This window comes from Cavia porcellus, unplaced genomic scaffold (assembly GCF_034190915.1).
Source record: "Cavia porcellus strain 051 isolate PalLab524CR breed Dunkin Hartley unplaced genomic scaffold, mCavPor4.1 scaffold_15, whole genome shotgun sequence".
NCBI classification, from domain to species: Eukaryota; Metazoa; Chordata; class Mammalia; order Rodentia; family Caviidae; genus Cavia; species Cavia porcellus.
Window position 1 is genome coordinate 65,274,389 of NW_026947498.1, and position 18,135 is coordinate 65,292,523.

The following is an 18,135-nucleotide window of genomic DNA, read 5'->3' on the forward strand; positions in this document are numbered from 1 at the left end:
AGATAGAGAAAGTCCACCAGCGAGAAAGGGCTGGTGGCAGAGCAGAGGCCTCGCGGGGCCCACGCGGAGACAAATAAAGACAAGGTTGCACACCGTCAGAATCTGTCGTGTGTTTTTCCTGCCGGCCGGGAGCGACACCGACATCTGGTGGCCCGTATGGGGACTTGATCACTCCCCTCGGTGGTGTGCAACGCTCCAGCGTGGTGCTGCCGGACAGGTGAGTGGGGGATAAGCCTGGGCTCTGGGTGGCGCGCACCTACAGGGCTTTTAGACTCCCCTCAGGCTCACGCGTAGGTGACGGGTTCTCTAAGTCACACGCGGTGAGTTACAGCCCTTAGAGGTTAAAGATGGGTAACTTACCGAGCGCGGAGGCGTGGCCCTTGGTAAAGGCCCTTAAAAAGCTTTTAAAGTCTAGAGACCTCAGGGTAGGGCAAAAAACACTGGAACTATTCATAGCGGAGGTAGATAGGGTGGCTCCCTGGTTTTTACCCACAGGGCATTTAAACCTGCCATCATGGGAGAAGTTAGGCGGGGACCTCGCCTCGGCGGAATTGGGAGGCGATATTTCGCTGGCTATTCGCCCCCTGTGGGAAATGATACATGCGTGCCTTGAAGGGGAGGGGAAGGGGTTCCCGTCGGCAGTTAGAGACGCGGAAATCATGGACGCACGCAAGGCTTTTGAGCAGGCAAAGTCGGAATGCTCTCGGGAGGGATCTGTCCAGGGGGAGAAGATCCAGGGAAAGATAGAGGACACCCAAGCTCTGGAGTCCTCCGACTCAGATAGTGAGGAGAAACTAGAAGGTGGGGCAGGAAGCCGAGAGGCCCAAAACCCCTATGCCGAGTTGCGCCGCGAATTGTGTGCGTGCGCCGCCCGAGAAAAGCAAAGAGAGGAGAAAGGACCCCCGAGCGCTCTCTGGCGGGGAGGAGATAGAGAGCCATCCGCTCTGCCCTGGAGCTCTTTTCCAGAAGCGGTTCCCCGCTGAGAGGCCGCTACAGGGGACCCTCCCTTCTCTCAGCCGGCACAGGAAGTGACGCCCCGTTCCACTCTGTCTCGACCGCCGTCCTATGACGTCGCGCCGCGGGGTGGACGATATTTTCATGGGCGGTTATGGAGGGGTAAAGGATGGCCCAGAGGGGATCCATCGATGCAAGGAATAGATTACGGTCCTTATGGAGTATTTCCTGTGCAAATGGCCCCAGGCCAAGGGCGCAATGTTTGGAAACCGTTTAAAATAAAACAGATTAGAAAATTAAAAAGCGCTGTCATGACCTTCGGGCCCACAGCTCCTTATACCATAGCTATGCTAGAGAATCTTGCCTCCCAGCCTCTTACACCAGGTGATTGGATGCAGCTGGCCAAGACATGCCTTCCTTTGGGTAGTTATCTTGATTGGCGAACATGGTACACAGAGTTCTCTGCCGAGCAGGCTGAGAAAAACGCCGGTCGAGGAAACAGGGGCTGGGGATTTAGCTCAGCGGCATAAGCGCCTGCCTTGTAAGCAGGCAATCGCGAGTTCGATCCCTGGTACCGATAAAAAAAAATAAATAAATAAAATAAAAAAATAAAAAAAATAAAAATAAAAATAAAAAACAAAAAGGGGGAGTAAGCCAAGGCCTGCCTCCAAAGGTGCGGTTATCTATGGCATGACAATGGATGGGCCCGGATCCGGTGGTTAGCTGGAACCGAGGCGCGGTTTGTGTTTTTCCGCAGGGACCGGGACGAGAACCACTGTGGGTCCCAGAGAGGTTGCGACAAGTCCCTCGACTGAAGATCAGGCCTGTTCCACCAAAGGCCAACCGCAGACCCAACAACAAGATGAGCCCTAAAAGAACTGCAAGACAATCCCTTTTGGGGAGCCTGGAATGGCTTGCTCCCCTATGTTTTACCATTGTTAGGTCCCCTGTGCTCCTTGCTTCTGCTCTTACTTGTAGGACCATTCTTGCTCCGATGGGTTACATCATTTATTAATGGGCGCCTTGCGGCGGCCCGGCATCAAGTACGCCTGGTTGCCCATGCGGCCCTGGCAGCAGCCCGTGATGGGCACAATGACCCCCAGGCCTACGCATGGCTCACTCGGTTGGCCTACGACCGAGTCTAGATGTGGTGGGTCTCCCGCACTCCTTCCCTAATGACACTGCACAGCAGGGTAGGTGAGTCAATGACGGGTAAGAGCGTGCCTCTCCAGCACGACTCGACCTAAGCCAGGCCCTACCCCATACTGCACGAAAGCCGCTGGATTACTAGAATCTGCCCAGATCTAGATGTCTCTCCGAGGGGATCGCACGGAGGGGCATGAGTGCATGCCTATGTGCATCCAGGTTCCGTCCAGTTCACTCCTGGCCCTGGAAAAAGGACGAGGGTCTCAAGGCCTTGGCGGACCCAGGGGCGGCCGACCAGGGTCCAAGCCAAGGGCCTACGGTGGGCCTCAACACAGGGCATAAGCCTCTGCACTCAACCCAGGGCGGGCTGCGATGCGTACATTCCTTCAAAATAAATAAAATAGGGGGAGATGTTGGGAGCCGCGGCCGAGCCCGGTCGCCTTACTTGGCGGACGTTAGGCCTGTAGGAAAGAGCAAAGCCTGAGCTAGATTACCCCTCCCATCGAGTGAGCCAAAATGGCGCCTGCTTCCTGCCCCCTGATTGCCCTGGCAACGTAAACAACCCGCTCTGTAAGATAGTCTGCCTAGCAACAACTGATGTTAGCCAATCAGCCCGCATCGCGCGCTTTGAACTGATTGGCCACTGTTACCCTATAAAAGTAAATGCCTCTCCCGCCACGAGAGAGAAGCACAGAGAGAGATAGAGAAAGTCCACCAGCGAGAAAGGGCTGGTGGCAGAGCAGAGGCCTCGCGGGGCCCACGCGGAGACAAATAAAGACAAGGTTGCACACCGTCAGAATCTATCGTGTGTTTTTCCTGCCGGCCGGGAGCGACACCGACAAATGACTTAAAATATCTTAGTGAAAAACAATTTATACATCATAAATCTAAACATGTCCCACCATGTAGGACATGTTAATGGTTCTTGACAGGGACTTAGATGAACTGAAAAGTTTCAAGTATGGCAGAAAATGTCCTTCACTTCCCACAAGAGTCCATTCACAGCATTTTGGGACACCCAAGGAAATTACTGAACTGGGACTTTTGTGATAGCAAAGGAGCTACAGAGAAATTAAGTAGGGAGGGAGTCTGCAAACAAGTTGCAAGAGACCAGATGAGGATCTGAAGGTAATTTGTAGGATCCAGAATTACTAACCCTCTGTAGAAGCTAGGACAGGGATATAAACCCAAGAAAATCACCTCAAACACGGAAGCAGCTCAGATAAGGACAACGTGGTAGAATAGGCTGAAGTCACTGAGCCTCTGTTCATTGGTTGTGGGATATCTGGCAATGACCCACTGTTTGAACCTCTACCCTCTCCTCTGCCCCTCTTCGCTTAGGAATCTGCAGTGTCCACAAAGTGTGTATAGAAACATCACAATCCATAAAGCATCGTAGAAATGAATGCTAGCGTGAGGAGAAAAACAATGGAAACTTTAAAGTATCAGATGCTTTGTGTTAGGTGGTTGTGATACCCAAATTATCTGCATCCACGTAATCCTCTGTAATCATAGCCCACATAAGTGTCTCTATGATATGGGAAATACTTGGCTTCTTTGTACAACTATGAAAAAAACACAAAATATAGGACCTGGGGTAAGCTCAGTTCCTTTGAAGCAAATTCCCACAGGCCAGTTGTGCAGTGAGAACAAAGAGAATGAAAACAACTAGTAAGCCAGTCAAGGGGCACAGGGTGGCATAAAGATCTTTAAAAAATTATCTTCCATCTGAAGAAGCTTCACAAGTCATTACCTTGGTGGAAACAATTACCTGAAGACAAATGAAAGGCATGGTTCAGCAGTTTCCAACATTCAAAAACATGCACAACTTATTAATACCCAATAAACAAAATCAGGGGATTTTCACATGGTATTAGCTGTATTCTATTTCCACTGAGAGAGAAACCGAGGTCTCACATGTGAGTCCTCAAATTCTCTGCACACATCATTTTATTCCAGAGTTCTCCCCAGCCATGACCAGAGCCCACAGCCTCCGAGCTCAGGCTGTTAACACCTTGGTAATCTAAGGGAGTGGGGGAGAACAGTAACAGTGACAAGCTCTGCAGGAATGTGGGGAAAGGAAATGGACAGCCTTCCTCTACTACACTCTGTTCACAAGTCTCCCCACAGTCCTACCACCATCCCAAATCAGAAGCTTCCCAACCCCAGGTCCCCACTCCTGCCTGTCCTATATGAAACTAGGTACCCCCCCCCACTCAGGTCACCTGCTGCTTCCACTATTGATTATGGGAAAGAAGGCACAAGAGGGTGAAGAGAAGAAGCTGGAGAAGTCCCCAGAATCAGGGACAGACACCTGGAGTGGCAGTGCCGGAAGTCACACAGAAGAACAAGGAGAACAGGAGGAGGAAAGAGTGGGAGGATCTGAGTTCATCTGTTCTATTTTTAAGCTGTTTGAAATAATGGAGTTTGAAATAAATACACCTGTGGCTTCCAGTGACAGTAAAAAAAAAAAAAGACTGAGCACCTGAAGCTTTTTCATATTTTACTACAGAGGTTCTTTTATAGATGTATTATTAATTCTATGTAATCTGTAAACTTCTACAACATATCCAATATGTATAAAATCATTCTACAAAATGCTTTAAAAACTAGTAGCTAATGTGCTGTCTGCTCGGCGAGCACTGGAAGGTAAATCTGGGCCCACTCCGAGGGCCAGCAGGGCCACAGAGGCCACCATCTGACTCTCTGCCCCATCACCTCTTCACTCCTAAGTTCATGGCGTCTTCCGTGGCCTCTTCCTTGTCATCCAGGACCGACATGTCACAGATTCCCAAGCAGGATAAATGAGTAACAGAAACACATCTTCGTACCTTTCTTGGTTGGGTGAGAACAATTTCAGTTCACTGAGACATTCAGCAATCCCATTTTCTATGAGCTTTTAACTCAGAATGCATCACTTCAACTTAAATAAATCTCTTTCAATCACAGCTTTTAGGTAGCCTTCATGATATCTTCTAAGTGCTTTTTATACTGTCCTTCAAGTGTGTATTACAATATTTAATCCTAACTGATCAAAACAACTAAGACACCTGTCTTGGTACAATAGTTTTACATTCCACATCATCAGGAGCTCTGCTAAGAAAATACAAAAGGAAACATTCAGCTCAGTAACTGGCTGCCACAAGTTCATAATGTGTGCTACTCGGGAACATCTCTAGGCCGAAATGATTGCAATCAGTTTCTCAAATACCAAAAGAGTGAGGGTCATGCACCAGTCCAGAAATCCACTGTGATGTTGACATATAAAGGATTGTGTTCCACAGACAGTAATTTGTAAGAACAACTCGTCAGGCCGTCTGTTTTCCAGACCCGTGACACCTGGTGCAAGAGCTTCATCCTAAAGATTAAAAAAAAAAAAAGCAACTGTAAATAATAAAACAAGAATTTGGCATGTATCTTCTTTGCATTTCCCCTTGCCCCAAAGTGGGACCAAAGTTATGGATTATGTATATAATGTTATAAATTATTGCACCTGTTGGATTTCCTACAGCAAAAGACATTTGTGTCCTTCACTGAATATAACAGTAGTCATTTTTGTGTCAGAGTCCATGTAAGATCATGGGGACCACTGGCGAAAGAGTCACCATCCAGTGTCCCAAGACTGCAAGACAAAGGAAGGACAAGGACCCGATACAACAAGACGGATGTCATCTGCTGCCACTAGGTCCTTGGATGAGTTTTAGGGGCTCTCTGAACCCGCCAGTGTTGGTAGCGAGTGCTGTGTCTGCAAGCAGGGAGCGCACGGAGCTTTAACAAGAGTCTGGATAACCCTGAGGCTGTGTATAGAAGAGGATCAATGAAGGGCACTAAAACAGTGACAGTCACCAAGTGAAGAAGGTGAAGGGAAGCACGCTTCAGCAGAGACACAGGCGAGGAGAACAGACAGGCAAAAGGTGAGGACACATTTGAGGACGAATAAGTCATTCAAATGCTGGGAGCCGAGGGAAGCAAGGAGAGGGTGAGCCAGAAAGGAACGGGTCTCTGGGATCTCAACAGTAAAAAGCGAGGAAGCGAGGAACAATGTTAAGCTAAATGATGCAAGAGCATAAGACGTACAGTGTGACTTCAATTACACAGAGCTGAAAGACACTCAAAACTAAACACTCTTTTGTCAAGGGATTCAAATATAAGTGAAAATGAGAAACAATTAGCATCATACATACTTAACACAAAAAAGTGTGACTTGGGATGGAACAGGGTGGGATGGGTTTAAGGGGTCACATGGGTCATGAACAAATTGCCATGCTTTTCACACAGTTTGTATTTTTTTGTAACTATTCGATGATCTTTAAAATTTAAAGATAAAAACACACACCTATAGACAAAGATTTGAAAAACACTGAAAACAGAGCTATTTTGTTGGAATGGCAGACTCTTCACACAAAGGCTCAAAGCTCCTTAATACTGTTTACAAACTCAGAGAAAAATTCAGGATGAAGAAATAGTCTTGAATTGGAGCCACGAAAAGAACTGGCTTGTCTTCCAGAATTGCTTGGTAAAAGGGCCAATTCCTGGGGCCAGAGCACAAGACAGGAAGCTCTCAAAGACTACTGTGCTGTGCTAAAAGGATTCCAGAGCCAGCTTGAAGGTTTCACTGGCCAAAATGAGACAGTGTGAGTATCAAAAAGGATGTTAACTACATCCTGAAAGATGCCAGGTAAGCTGGCTCATTATTCTGCAAAAGGACAAATCAATGCTTGATTCTTTCCCTTTACCCTGCCCTTCTGATGAAAAGTACACCCTAGGTACTGAGAATAGAGGAAAAGGACAGATCCTTCTCTGTGGAGACAAATGTAATGAGCTAAGAAGAAATGAATCTCAATCATATGTTAAAGAATACATTTATGGGTGATTAACACATTTTAGACAGTGAGCATCAGTGGGTGCTTAACATCGTTCAATGAAAACCAATGAGGAACCTCATGATGAGTGAATCGGGCTGACAACAGCTGAGCCCACAGGTCTACCCTAGCATTTGACAGCCCCACACTCAGAGAGTAACTGCTCCTGTGGTGACACGAGAAAGAGAAACGACACCATCAATGAAGTGTGTCTGCCCCAAAATAGTACCCAGAATCCATTCAATCTAAAGAAATTAACTCCTGTTTTGTTAAAAAAAAAATCAGAATATTTATAGAAAGATATTAAATTATATCACCAGGATGCAACTGTCAAAAATCCATAAGGTAAGAAGTTCTATTGAGCAAATGACCTGGTATGGTTACCAAGGAAATCACAGAGGAGAAAGGGCAGGGGAGCGTTTAGATTTTAAAAGATCACCCAAATGCGGGGTAGACCCCGTCTACATACTTACCTGAACAAACCAACTGTTTTGTTTTTAAAGCACTTATAATCAGGGAAACCTGACTTTTGATAATATTTAGGGGGACTGCTAATTTTATGTTAGGTGTAACAATGGAACTATAGCTCCTTTCACAAGCCTTCTTATGTATTATGTGTGCATACTAAGGGATTTCTATGCAAGATTTATAATATCTTTATTTATTTCTAAAGAGTCTAGTAGGGTAGGAAAGGAAAGAAGAAAAGAAAAGTGTCATGCACCATTTCCCCTACTTTTTTTTTTCCCTGTTTGAAGATTTCTTTCACAAAAAGCTTTTATTAGAAGAAACTTGCTTATCTGATGGAATTCAGCACCCATGAAAGGAGGAACTCGGGGCAGGCTGCCAGGCCCACGAACCCAGGACTCACCTCTCCATGTTCACTTCATTGCCTCGGTCTCTGGTATGGAAGATCATTGTGTATTTACCCACTTCAGGCTTTGGCCGGGATATTTTCATTCTGTGTAGCTCAACCCTAAGAAAAATATCATAAGAGATTAAAAACTAGATCTATTCCACTAGGCACTTAAAAAGAACCATCTGCAAAAGTTCACACATATACATACACCCACACACACACCCACAACCACACACACACACAGAGCTCAGTATCAAAAAAGAAAAACTTATAAATTTCAGATTCTCTTATACTGGTGAGAGCTCCGGCAATAAACTCATGAAAGAATCATAGTTATCATTTACAGCGGAAGCACCATGGGGATACGTCACTTCATAATCACTTTAAAAAAGCTCAACAATGTATCTAATATTTGAATACCTGCTGAGAAATATGACAATCAAGTCTCTTATAATGTGTAATTTACTTAGCACTGTCTTTTTAGCAAACAAAGGAATATTTATCTAAGGTTATGAGCTTTAAAGCCTCAGATCTAGTTCATACTTATCTAGGCTTTTGTTTATAATCTCAGTAAGTCTGCTGTAGGTCTGTTTCCACATCTGTAAAGTGTCAGTGGTGATACAGAGTTGCTTTGAAAGACGGAAGCAACAAAATCACAAGGAACATGCTTGAAAACTGAAGCATATTAAATGACAGCAAGGGAAAGTGGAAGTAAACATTAAGTCAGTGAATCCCAACCAACTTTCATGTTCAAATCATTCTGATAACCACAGCATTAGCTGAAAATCATTCTGAAGGCAATGATGTTCTTGCAAAATAAAGCTAAAGCTGGGGCTCCCCTCTACCTTGAATCTGAGATGTAGCAGGACAAAAGACAGTGAAAATAAGCACAGTACAAGTCTACTAATCATTTCTGGGCAATCAGATGGGTTTGGGAAGAAGACAGGTACTGGTTACCTCTAGCTCTTGCTGTCCTTCCCTGAAACCAACAGAGTAGGCACCGTGGGTCCAGTTCATAAGCCATGGTGACACAGGCTGTTGATCAGCCAGCCATGTGAAGCTGATGGTCACAGAAATCTAGGCCCTGCCCTCCTGCCCGGAACATTCCAGAGCCTCTCAAGCTTAGGCTTAGGAACAAGGCCAGCGTGTAGCCTTTGATTTCTTCACGCCAAAGCAACTGGAAACTTCTGATAGTCACACATGTGTTCATTCAAAACCCCTGCTTAGAAATTTCCTTTGCAAGAAATACCAGTAGGAGAAAACTGGAGAGAGCAGCAAGCCCCCAGCTAGCACACTTTAGAAAAACTGTAAGGAATACAGAGACGGCCTGAGACCTCCTCCACACACCTGTCTGAAAGAAACTAGAATCATGGTAAGGGCAAAAGATAAGACAAAACCTCCAGCCGCTCACCCTGGGAAAATAAGCCCAGGGGAGGTAAATACAGAAGAGAACCAGTCCAGTAATCATGCAGTGTTAGCCACAACATCAGCAGACATAAAGAAATACATTCGTGACTTCATAGATGAACTTAAAACGGGAATTCTAACCCAAGTGAGACAAGAAATAAAAAGGTTAATTAAAGAAATGCTAAGCCCCTCTCAAGAAAACACAGGGAAAAAGGGAGGAACCCAGAAAAGGAAGAGAAACCTTTGGTGAAGAATGTAAACAAAATCTAGAATACATAAAACAGATCCAAGGAGACTACCAGGAAACTAAAACTCCATTGAAAGCTGGCAAAATGCCTTGACAGAAACAAAAGTTAGCCTTTTGAAACTTGAAGAGAGATTTACAATGTGTGATCGTGAAAGAAAAGACCTATTAAAAATAACAAGGAACCAAGAAATAACAATTTAAAGGCTAGAAGATGACAAGAGGATCTATAACTTAAGAATAAAAAACGTAAGCAAAGAAGCAGGAGTAACCACAAACGAATTACAAAGACTATTCACAGAAACAATTAAGGAAAACTTCCCAAGCATAGGAAAAAGAAATGATACCCAGATAAATGAAGCATACAGAACTCCCACCACCTACAAGCAAAATACATCTACACCCAGACATATAATAATCAAGATTTCAGAAATCCACCATAAGAACAGAATATTAAAAGTGGCCAGAGAAAAGAAGCAGATCACCCACAAAGGACAAATCATCAAAATAACGACAGACTTATCAACACAAACTATTAAATCAAGAAGAGCCTGGGGGGAAATAGTCCAAACCCTGAAAAAAAAATAACCTCCAACCAAGATTAATGTACCCTGAAAATCTCTCTTTCAAAATTAATGGAGAAACAAGATGTTTCCAAGACAAGGAGGAACTGTGGGAGTTCATGGCCACCAACCCAACCCTACAGAAAATACTGAAGGACGTTCTAGAGAGAGAGAGGAAAAAATACCAGGATTCCAGCAACAGTGGCAGAGAGGCCTCAATGAATGGGGCAGACAGTGGAATGAAGGAGTAAAGTGGACAAATAATAGCAGAAAAATAGAATAGCAGAGTTGAGGCAGAGAAAGTGGGCTATAATTTTTAACATAGCTTAGATACGCTAACAAAAAGAAACACATGCAGAGTAGATTAGGAGGCAGGATCCATCGAGATGCTCTGAATAGGAAATATACTCAACCTGAAAGGTTAATAAACTGAAAGTCAAAGATGAGAAAGTGACAGGGAACCAGAGAGAAATAGGGACAACTCGTCCAGCAACCACAGACAGATTGGAAAGTTATGACACTTTTGTGCAGTGTAGAACTACAAAGCTAGAAGGAAGGAAAACCTTATGGCTTTAGTAAGTAAAAGAGTACAGCTCAAGATCAAGCTCAGGGGTAAAAAGGTTCAGCACCACTCAGATAGATAATGGAACCCAAAATATACAAAGCATCCTGAGAAAGGCAAAGGTGAGAAATTGCCTAAAAAAGGCAGGCATAGGACATTGCTAATAGTGTGTCAGGATTTAAAAGCCACAATAATCTTTATCACTCTGCTTAGTTTGATTTTATTTTGTTCAGGTCAGTCTACTCATACTAGATTTGAGGGCATAGATAGCTATCCCCAAAACAGCAAGCTATACCACGGTAATTATTCTTAATTTCCTATTAACTTAAACTGAAGCCTTGTATTATTTACATTGTCTTAATATGACTGATCTTATTTGAAGCTGGTTTGTTAAACTGCTGTTTTGCCTTGACTGATCTTATTCAAATTTGGTATGCTTGATAATACTGAGTCTAAGTGTAGAGGCAACCACTCTGAAGATGACAAGATGTAATAACATACCAATTCCAGTTTATTAACTGATTTTGAAGTCCTATAATGTCTCCAAAGTTGCGTTTTTATTAAAATAGCTATGTAATGCTATGTTCAATTATTATATGTCTGATGAGGTGGACAACTCTATTCACAATAACAAGAGAAAGCATACTAACTATTGTAGATCACCTAATAATGTCGTTTTATGTCTTCTTCATTTCATTTTTTCTAAGAATTTGTTTTGTTGTCTTGTTATGATCTGTTTTTCCCTATAATACAGAAAGGATACATACATATATAGAGATTCACACATGGGGAGAATTTCTAAACAGTTTACAGGAACAGGTTATATAATGCACGATGTAACGAACAGATATTCTGAAGAAGAAGAGACACTAAGAAACCCAGTGCTAATTCTGTAACATTATGATATAAAATCTAGCAAAACTATTATTCACGTTCAGAGTGATATTAGCCTCTAGTCTCTTATGTTCAATTTCAGCGTACGTAAAGATAAGGACAGTTACTACGAAGAGAATGAGGGCTATTATGGCAGTCACTATTGACTTCCCCGCAATGTCAGGTCTTGAAGACCTAAAAAGCCTTCTTCACCCTGTTATGATCAAATTAGTTCTATAATGTTCAGTATGTATTCACTGTGTGTGAAGATGGGGATAACTATTTGGAAGAAAACTAGAGACAATAAGACAGACAGTGAAGATCTCCAGTGGACTTGCTTTGAAATCAGTGTTTCTTAAAACTGTTTCCTTATGATCTGTTTTGTTCTGTTTTGGTATGTTTAACTTACCCTCTTTAAGATATGGGAAATTTTTTGAAGATAGCAAGAGGCATTATAGTAGCCATTGTTGAACACACTGTATTTTGTTTTTTACATCATATAGTATGTCTATTCGTGTTTTAACTGACTCCATTTTGCTTTGTCACATTTAGTTTAATTCTCTTCAAACAAAGTAATAAGAACTGTAGGAGTAATAAAACCTAAAATGTGTAATTCTTATTATAAAAAAGAGTGGAAAAGAAAGTGCTCTAGGATTTCCAGGAGAACATGGCAGATAGATAACAGCAGCTATGGAGGCTCTCTGAGAAAGCCAGCTTAGAACCCAGGAATGGTGCGGTGTGAGGGGTCCTAAGCAAGGGAAGATATACCCTGCCAACCCAGGAACAAACTAAGCTGAGAGAAACCAACTGGAAATGCAATCCCAGTGCTATAACCGGAACAGATAAAATCTCAGCGCTGAAGCAGGAACCTGCACCTCTGGAAGCCGCAATTTGAATTTTCTGCTGCTGCTGCTGCTGCTGGTGCTGCTGCTGCGTCTGAATCGGCACAGCAGGGACAGAGACACGAAACCTCTGAGACTGGGAACTAGCGAACAGAGTTGAGAGTGGGACTGGCAGGGAGCCCTGCATCAACCTGCGGTGAGTAAGAGGAACAGGGACTCTTCCATAGACTAGGAGGCTTCAACAGAGGACATTGTGGGGCCAGGCAGATTAGCCGGAACAGGACACCGCAGTGACGTTAGTCACATATTCCCCTCTCAAGCAGGATTGGTAGGGAGCACTTAGCCTGAGTGACACCGCGGACTAAGATCCAGTAGGCTAGCCCAAACCAGGTCCCAGTGCCTGGCGGTGCACCATAGCAGTGAAGCCTTCAGTAGGCTGACTGACCTGGAGAGGCAGGCCCAGCAGAAGCTGCCCAGGTCTTTGTGTCCCTAGTACACTGCAGTGGACAGGAACACCTAGCCGGCACAATTCATACAAACTGTAACTGACAAAGAAAGAAACTGGGCCTCCTATATACGCTTGGATGGAAGGAAAAAAAAATATAGGAAGAGGGAGCAACAAGAAAGGGTCCTCGGCCCCCAATCTTGAGAACACTGATCCAGGAAAGGTAAATGCAAAGGAGAATGAGGACAGAAAACATACAGTATCAGGCACGGCATTAATAGACATAAAGCGTTATCTCCGGAGCATCATAGATGAGTTCAAAAGTGAAGTATTTAATGACCTAAAGCAAGATATAAGTAGAATAGTTAGAGAAATGCTAAGCACCGCCCAAAAAAAAAAAAAAACAGATGGTGAAATGGAAGAACAGAAAAGAAGGGGAGAATTGTTTGATGGAGAAAATAGAGAAAACATAGAATACATGAAGCAGTTTCAAAGAGATTACCAGGAAACTAAAAACTCTATTGAAAGCTGGCATAACAGCTTGAAAGAAACTAAGGATAGATTATCTGAACCGGAGGACAGATTTGTAATGTGGGAGCATGAAAGGAAAAACTTTTTAAAAATAACAAGAAAACAAACAGCAATAATATAAAGGCTTGAAGATGATAAGAGGATCTATAAGTTAAGAATTAAGAACATAAAAGAAGAAGTAGGGACTCAAACAAATGAACTACAAAAGCTATTCACAGAAATAATCCAGGAGAATTTCCCTAATTTAGCAAAAGGTAAAGATACTCAGATGTTTGAAGCATACAGGACCCCAGCCACCTACAACCCAAACAGAGCTACACCCAGGCATATAATAATCAAAATTCCAGAAATCCAATATAAGAACAGAATATTAAAAGCCATCAGAGACAAGAAACAGATCACTTACAAGGGAACACCCAGCAGAATTACAGCAGACTTCTTGGCACAAACCATCAAATCACAAAGAGCGTGGGGGGAAATAATTCAAGCTTTGAAAGATAATAACCTCCAGCCAAGATTGATATATCCTGCACAACTATCCCTAGAAATTGATGGAAAAACAAGGTGCTTCCAGGATAAAGAGGAACTAGGGGAATATGCAACCACCAATTCAACTCTACAGAGATTACTGCAGGATATTCTAAGAAAAGAAAAATACCAAGATTCCAGAAACAGTGGCAGAGAGGCCACATAAAAGGAGCAGAAAGCAAAATGAAGGAGACAAACTGACAACTAATGACAGAAAAAGAGCACAACAGAAATGAGGCAGAGAAGGTTGGATGGTAGGAACAGCTATTTTGGAGAAAACAAGACATCATAATAGCTAGTGCTGATTTAATATCATCTTGCTTTGAAGTCCCATCAAGCTTTTGTTCTTCTGTCTCCATCAGTCTTAACATTTTGCATCTTATTGGATTTTATTATATGTGATAATATAAACAAAAACTTTTATAGACAAGGAGATTATACAGAAACTATTGTTCATTTTCTGTTAGTTGGTTCTAAATACCCTGTAATACTGTCATTCTCTTAAATGGTTTTACATTGTCTTGATATTTTTGATGCTACAGTATATGAAGTTATACTCAAAGATTTCAAGGAAAGAGACATTATGGTAACTACTTTTATGTCGGGATATCTGGTGGTGAAACACTATTTTGCTTAAATGGTTATGTTCTGACCTGTGCTGTTTTGTTGTTATGTCCTCTTTTATCTCAATCTCCTTTTTTTATTATTTACTTTTTTATTTTTATCTTTGTAATTAAGTTAAAAATTAAAAAATAGGATATATTATAGTAATCCACTTTGATCTCCTATTAACTTGATTTGAAACCCTGTATTGCTCTCACCATCTTGTTTTGACTGATTTTACTCTATTCTGTCTTGCTTGATATTACCAAGTTCGAGAGTATAGGCAACAACTGTGAAGACAGTAAGATTCATTATGACGCCCATTCTGGTTTGACAATTATCTTCTTTTGAAGTCCTGTAATGTCTCCAATATTTTGGTTTTATTGGTTTTGTTCTTTACTGTTTTGTTCAATTTTATTATAACTGATGATATAGGCAGTTCTTTTTAAGATAGCAAGAGGCATTAAGGTAACCAATGTAGATCACTTTGTATTTTGTTTTTACAGTTTGTATTATGTCCATCCTTTTGATTTGACTGACTCTGTCCTATTACGTCACATTTGGTTTTATTCTCTTCAAAAAAAAGTAATAAGAACTGTGGGAGTAATAAAACCCAAAATGTGTAATTGTCATTGTACGAAAGTGAGGAAAAGAAAGTGCTCTAAAGGATATAACTGCATGTATATTTAAGTATATATGATAGATAACCATATTACTGAGTTTTGTTGGATCATTGAACAGAACTGTTTGCAGTCTCACTGTTTGAATGTCCACTTTGTATACCTTGATTTTGTAATTTGAACAGCTATTTCTAAGATAACAATATGTAATCTGTTAGCTAGTGATTTCCTACTGTTTATTTTTTCTGAGATTCTGTATAACTTGTACCCTTTTTCTGTTTTTTTTTCCTCCTTAAATAAAATTTAAAAAAAAAAGTGCTCTAAAGGATATAACCGCATGTATGTTTAAGTGTGTAAAAACAGGTAACCATATTACTAAGCTTTTTTGGGTCATTGAACAAAACTGTTTGCAGTCTCACTGTTTAAATGTCCACTTTGTATGCTTTAATTTTGTAACTTGAACAGCGACTTCTAGATGACAATATGTAGTGATTTCTTACTATCTGTTTTTGAAATTCTGTATTACTTCTACCCTTTTTTCTGTTTTGCTTTTTTTTTCTCTTTAAATAAAATCCTTTAAAAAAAAAAAAAAGAAAGAAAGAAAAGAAATACCAATAGGATAAAGGGGAAAGTTTCCTGACCCCCAAGAAGAGCCTTTGATTACATGCTTAATCATAGGGAGCTGAGATACCTGTAACCATCTGGTCCCCTAACCCAAGTTCAGGGGAGGAAGTTGAGAGAGGAGGCTAGACATCCTGAGCATATTCCCTTGAGCCCTCCAGAGTTGCAAGTGGTCCTAGTGAGCCTGGCAGAAAGCCAGCAGCCCAGGCCAGCAGCTGCTACCACAGCATGCAGGGCAAGGACATTCTCAGAGGCTGTTGGCATCACCCCCTGTGAATACCATGCTGGACATAGAGCTGAGGTCTCCAGAGTCTGAGAAAAGCACAAGGCAGTAACAGCCCCTTCTCTGTGTCATCGTTTCATAGACACCTGGTGGTCTGGAGTTCCTCATTCACTGCTGAGACCTTGCCTTGGTAAATCCTCCAACTGACGAGCCTCAGGGACCTCCACCAAAATCTCTGTATGCCAAATACAGGAACAGAATGCCTCCCACCAATTCTAAACTACCCCTGTTGAACAATAACCTGGGTCCCTCCTTTCATACTCTGCCATCCTTTAAAGCCAAATCTGCAGCCTTGGGACCCACCAGACTGGTGTCTATAGGAACTATACACACACACAGGTTTCCAGAGCCACCATGATAGCAGAGCCTCGTGAAGGGGACCTTTCTCTTTTGTTCACCTGAGTCTGAGGTCATCGTCTTCGCCTCCCCATCCCCAGTAGTTGTTAGAGAATCCATTCACCTTGAAAAATTGCTCTCTGCTTAGGGCAGTAACACCCCCAAAATATCCACTGTAACGTAACCTACAGCAAAAGAGAAAAGACAAAAGGGAAGAACGTTAGCATTTTCTTCTCTGTATATTCTTCAGAGGTCCCTGATTTCAGGGAAGACAATCTAGAACAATCAGTAGAACCATGACTCCCATACACCCACTGCTGCCTGACACCTACCTCCCAGCACCCCTGATCTTTTATCTGGCCTTTGTTCCTCTGTCCAGGCCATGCTCACCTCTGCTCACCAGGTACATTGTCACCCAGGTGGTAGTAGTAATGTTGGTGTACAGAGGGCTGCAGAAATACCTGCAAATGTGCACCACAGTATCAAACCGAGATGACTGATTTCAACTTATGTACCAATCCAGAGAATGGTAACAGTTGCCAGGAGTGCCAGGCTCAGAAGGCTCTAGAACTTGCATCCAGATTCAGCAGGAATGAATGGCACAATGAACACACTCTCCCTTGACTTTTAGTCTCTATGGAGAGGAGGGACGAGAAGAGCAGAAAGCTCCTATGTATGCGCTGTAGGTACACACACTGCAAAGTAAGAGTCAGGTTCCTAGAAAACTCAACGTATCAACCACCACCTCTGAGGTTTATGGCTTGGGCAATTAGCTAGACAATAGTGCCTTTTATGAAAATAGGGCATATAGAATAATAATTTGGTTTTGAAAGAAAAACAGAAAACTATGTTTGGATAAGTTCAATTTGAGATTCCCCTAGGGCTTTCCCAGTAGGAAAACAATGCAGAGAAGTTCCTAAGAGTGGCTAGAGACAATGCTTTGGAAGTAAGCCAGTAGCAGACTGTACTTGGACACAGGGGAATAGAAGTCATCCAAAAACAATCTGACGTATGAGAAGAGCTCAAAGGTAGAACCATGGGGTTAAGGTCTGCAGAGTCAGTGGGAATAACAGGGAAAGAGAAAAAATGACCAAGAAAAATTTGAGGTGTTAACAGCCCAATATGACTCTTATGTGATATCAGGTACAAATGAACAAATCTGAGTAATAAAGATAACCCTTAAACACAACTTGGTAACAAGTCAGACATGCGAACGAAGACAGGTTCACGACTTTAATGTTACAGAATAGAGGATGTGAATAATTAGGATCTCTAATTTTAATTGAATGTAGTTCAACGTTTTTCAGGACCAAGTACATACTGCTGTTTCTCCAGATCAGAAGAAATGTGAAAAGGAAAGATCAATAAACATGTAGACCCCTGTCATCTAATGAGTAACATCCAAAAATCTTACTGATAGCTCAGCTGCTTCTTTCTATGTTCTGAGTACAGACCGGAGACCCTTTTGCTCTCTGCTTAGGGCAGTAATCAAAGCAGAACCTGAAATAAAGGCAGATTTAGTTATATACCCTTAACCTATTCTGCTTCATCGGGGAAATGACATTTTTGTAATTTAAAACAAAGGGAAATAAAGTACTTTGAAGGCGGCTATTACCTACCAAGGCATCTCGTAGGAGTAACTTACATCCACTGTCATCAGACTCTGAGTGCGAAAGGTCCTTAACTCTCCAAGACAGCAGCTTCACCAGGATCCCACATGTAGAACCGCTACCCAAACATAACCTGCCAAGCACCAAGCAACAGGCTCTCTACCCTACCGGTGCGTGGGTAGGATCCACTGCTCCCACCATCTGCACGCACAAGACCTCTGGCTCTATGACAAATGGTCCCTGGTCTCC

The 18,135-nt window shown here is 42.5% G+C and overlaps 1 protein-coding gene across 1 annotated transcript in view; it reads right to left on the bottom strand.

Moving 5' to 3' along the window:
* Positions 1-4,590: 4,590 nt before the first annotated feature.
* B4galt4 (beta-1,4-galactosyltransferase 4) overlaps positions 4,591-18,135 on the bottom strand; it is a 34,219-nt gene continuing 20,674 nt past the window's right edge. The window contains exons 5-7 of the mRNA XM_063225017.1: positions 16,339-16,461; positions 7,831-7,935; positions 4,591-5,458 (exon numbers count right to left, since the gene is read on the bottom strand). Of these exons, the coding sequence (XP_063081087.1) occupies positions 5,326-5,458; positions 7,831-7,935; positions 16,339-16,461 (361 nt within the window). The 3' untranslated portion in view covers positions 4,591-5,325. The remainder of the gene's footprint in view (positions 5,459-7,830; positions 7,936-16,338; positions 16,462-18,135) is intronic.